This window comes from Histomonas meleagridis, assembly GCF_020186115.1.
Source record: "Histomonas meleagridis strain 2922-C6/04-10x chromosome Unknown contig_54, whole genome shotgun sequence".
Taxonomy (NCBI): Eukaryota; Parabasalia; order Tritrichomonadida; family Dientamoebidae; genus Histomonas; species Histomonas meleagridis.
In genome coordinates, this window is record NW_027150897.1 from 165,026 (window position 1) to 169,004 (window position 3,979).

Genomic DNA, 3,979 nt, shown 5'->3' on the forward strand with positions numbered 1-3,979 from the left:
ATGAGCGAGAAAGAATTAAAAAATCAAGATTTCAGTGAATACGCAATTGATTCCAAAGCATATGAAGAACTAGAACAAAACTTTCAAACAATAATTCAGGAACTCATTGGAGATCATTCACTTGAAAAATTTCGTGAGGAGTATGAAAGACTTCACAAAGCGTTGAAGCGTTCTTATGATAGTAACAAACGCCTTATTACTAAATGTAAGGAACTTAATGAAGAAATTATTACAAATTCCACTAAAGTCGAGAAATCGCTTGAACTACTCCAACAAGATCGTCGTACCATTACTGCTCTTCGCCAAGAAATAGACAAAGCATGGAATATGGTTGAATCTGCTCAAGGTCGTGAAAAGAATGCAGATGAAACCATTGAGTCACTCAAATCCGAAATAGCGCATCTTACCCAACTTGTAGAACAAGGTGGTCTTCTTAGTTATGGCCATGATAATGCAGTCAAAGATCTTCTTCAACAAAAAAGTGATCTTATAAAGGAGCGTGATGAACAACTCAATCAAATTATTCAACTTAAGAACGAACTCTCGACGCTCACTGAAGAACTTAATTCTTCTGAGCAAGAGAAACTTCAAATGGAACAAAAAGTCCAAAATTTACGTACAAAACTTACGCAAAAACGTGCGCAAGTTGAAAGTGAAACAATACATCGCGATCGGCTTTTTAAGCAATTACAAAGTTTACGTAATGTCCAACAAAATCTTAATAACCAAATTGATAATCAAAATAAAGAATTATCGACACTGATTGCAGAAGAAGAACGAATTAATCAATCTATAGCAAATGCTAAAACACAAATTGAACAAATTCGAAAAGAAAATCTTGAAACACAAAAACAAGAAGAAGAAATTGAAGCAGAAATACGAAAAGAAACAGAACATAATAAAGAATTACAAAACCAATTAAAAACACTTGAAGACACGCTCAATGAAAAAGAAAAAGAAATTCGTTCAATAAAAAGTGAAATTGAACGGAAAAAAAGAGAAAATTATTCGTTACAACAAAATATTATTCAAACACAAAACATGCGAAAACAAGATGAATCTATTATTACTTCATTAAAATCAGAAATCGAAGGATTAGAAAAAGAAATTTCTGATCTCAACAAAAGTTTAGAAGATAATAACTTAACACATGAACAACTTCAAGCAAAACTTGAAGGATTAAATAAAGCGAAAGTTAAAACAAAGGCGCAACTTGATAAACAACAAAAATTAACACAAGAAGAATCAAAACATCGTGATGAACTTGAAGGGAAACTTCAAACTTATCAAGATGAATCACAAAAAATGAAACAATTAATTGATAAACTAGAAAACAAACGTGAACAATGTGCAAGAGAAGCAGCAGAAGCTCAATCCAAATATATTAAAGCTAAAGAAGATGCCAAAACAAGTGAAATCCAATTAAATCAAACTCAAAGACTTATAGCTACAGCTGATGAAGAATTAAGGGCTAAACAACAACTTTATGAACAATTAAGAGTCGAAAGGAATAATTATAGTAAACAATTGTCGAATGCACAAGATGAAAATGCAGATTTAAAAAAGAAATTTAAAATTATGACACAACAAGCTCAACAACTTAAGAATGAAATTAGTATCAAAGAAGATACTTATGCAAGTGAACATTTCGAACTGAAAAAAGCGGAAGGTAAAAAAGAGAAACTTATGAATGAAATGAAACGACTTAAAGATGCTTGGGAAGAAGCCGAGAAAACTATGCATAAACATGAAGAAGAACTTCATTCACTTGAAGCTCGTATAAAAGAAGCCGATATTGAACGCCAAAAACTTTTAGATGAACAAATTAATATGATGAAAGATAGAGATATTTTGGGTACTCAATTAATACGAAGAAATGATGAAATTGCACTTTTATATGAGAAATTAAAAATTCTTCAAGACACATTAAAAAATGGTGAAATCGAATATAATAAACGTTGTGAAGATGCAGCTGAATTACAACGATTAATCAAAGAGACACAAAGGAAAAATTTGATATTACAAAGACAATGTAATCAAACAGAAGAACTTGAAAATAAAGTTAAAACATTACAAAACGATTTAATTCAAGAACAAACTAAAGTTAGAGCTTTAAGTGAAGAACTTGAAAACCCTGAAAATCCACATCGTTGGCGACATTTATATGGTAAAGATCCATCTCCTACAGAGTTATTAAAAACTATTAAACAACTCCAAAGAAGATTAATTAAAAAAACTGAAAGTATTGTAAACATTAAAAAAGAAATTGTCGAATTAAAGAAACAAATGAAAGAAACACAAAAAGTTATGGATGAACAACCTTCACAAGAAATGTTAAACCAATTAAAACAATTGCAATTAAAGGTTAAACAAAAAGATAGACAATTAAAGGCTATGGCTGCTGAATTAAACACACAACAATCAAAATTGGCTGAATATCAAAATCAATACGAAGTGTTAAATAAACAATTAAATGACGCAAGAGATATGCAGTACTCGCAGAAGAAGATTTATAATAAGTTAAAGGAAAAAATGCAAAATCAAAGAAATCCGCGTTCTCCAAAAGTTACAACTGTTAATAATATGAATAAAATGAGCGTAAACTTGTCAGGTGAACAAGCAATGTCTACTTTACCTATGAATATAAAATAATTTGTAATAAAATGTATTTATTATTTTAATATTAAATTTTTTAAAAATATTAAAACAAGAATTTTTAATTAAATGTTCTTGATGCAGCTCTCTTTTCTCTCATTCGACGACTTCGAGCTCTGCGGATTTCAATTTGTCGCTGAAGAGCTTTTTCTCTATCTTGTTCAATTTTAAGCCTGTGAATGTGTTCCATTAAAATTCGTTTGTTTCGAAATTGATTCCCTTTTGCTTGGAGATATAATTTATGATATAAATGAGAATCTATTTCTTCTTTCTTTTTATAATCAAGAAGAGTTCGACGGAGTACTCTAATTCTTCGAATCCACTGCCATTTGGAATTAAGTCTTGCATTTTTAGTTCCTCGTCGTTTTCCGTATCCTCTATGTCTTCCTCTCTTTTTTGCTAAAGCTCGTTTGGTATGTCTTTCAGATGAATGTATTGCTATTGGTCTTTTTACTATTATTCCATCAGCTATTAGTTTTCTAATTTGTTGACGAGAGTTTGCCATAGCAATTGCAGATGTCTCTGATTCATCCATCCAAATTCGTCCTATACCACAATTTAATACAGCGGCAGATAAACGCTTTTGAAGTTTTAGATTCGACATATATAAAAATAAAAATAAAATTAATTGAAATGTTGTAAAACAATCGGATTTTCATTATATGTTATCTCCTTTATTCAACTAAAAAATGAATAACAAAATCCATAGAAAATTAGAAATTTGCCATTATAAAATGAAAACGACTTATGATGTTATAAATAATCACATAAGACATGATAATAAAAGAAAAAGGAAATAAATAAGTTTAATATAATTTTCATTATTCAAGCAAAAAAGAAAAATTTACCCATATCGTACGGTTACAATTTTCAAAAGATGAGATTTATCCCTTTGAAATCAGAATTCAAATATTTACCTTATTCTTTCAAAAATTAATTTTAAACAACTGTAAGAAAAAGTGAAAAAAGATGAAACAAGCTGAGGAAGAAGGGTTATTGAATAACCTTTCAAGTGATGATCCATTGTTTATCCATATGAACCAAGTCATTTTATCACATTCGATGCCTGATTCATCTCAATTTCGATTTGCTTTATCATCATTTCAAAATTATGTTACCACAGAATATGCGTCGTTGAATACAACTAACAAACAATACTTCATAACTAAGCTTTTTGGTGCAATTTCATTAAATGCTTTAAATCATAATCCATTATTATATTCAATTTTTTTGTCTTCACTTATTGATGTTAATATTGGTAACAAACTTACGAAAGCCAATAAGATGGCCCGAGAAATATCACAATTTCCACCTACATCTAATA

General features: G+C 29.6%; 1 protein-coding gene across 1 annotated transcript; it reads left to right on the plus strand.

Moving 5' to 3' along the window:
* Window positions 1–2,652, plus strand: GO595_007583 (cilia- and flagella-associated protein 58-like; the record flags this gene model as incomplete). Its single annotated transcript, XM_067921062.1, has 1 exon — window positions 1–2,652. One exon carries the CDS (start codon window positions 1–3, stop codon window positions 2,650–2,652), a length of 2,652 nt encoding a protein of 883 aa, XP_067772300.1.
* Window positions 2,653–3,979: the final 1,327 nt, after the last annotated feature.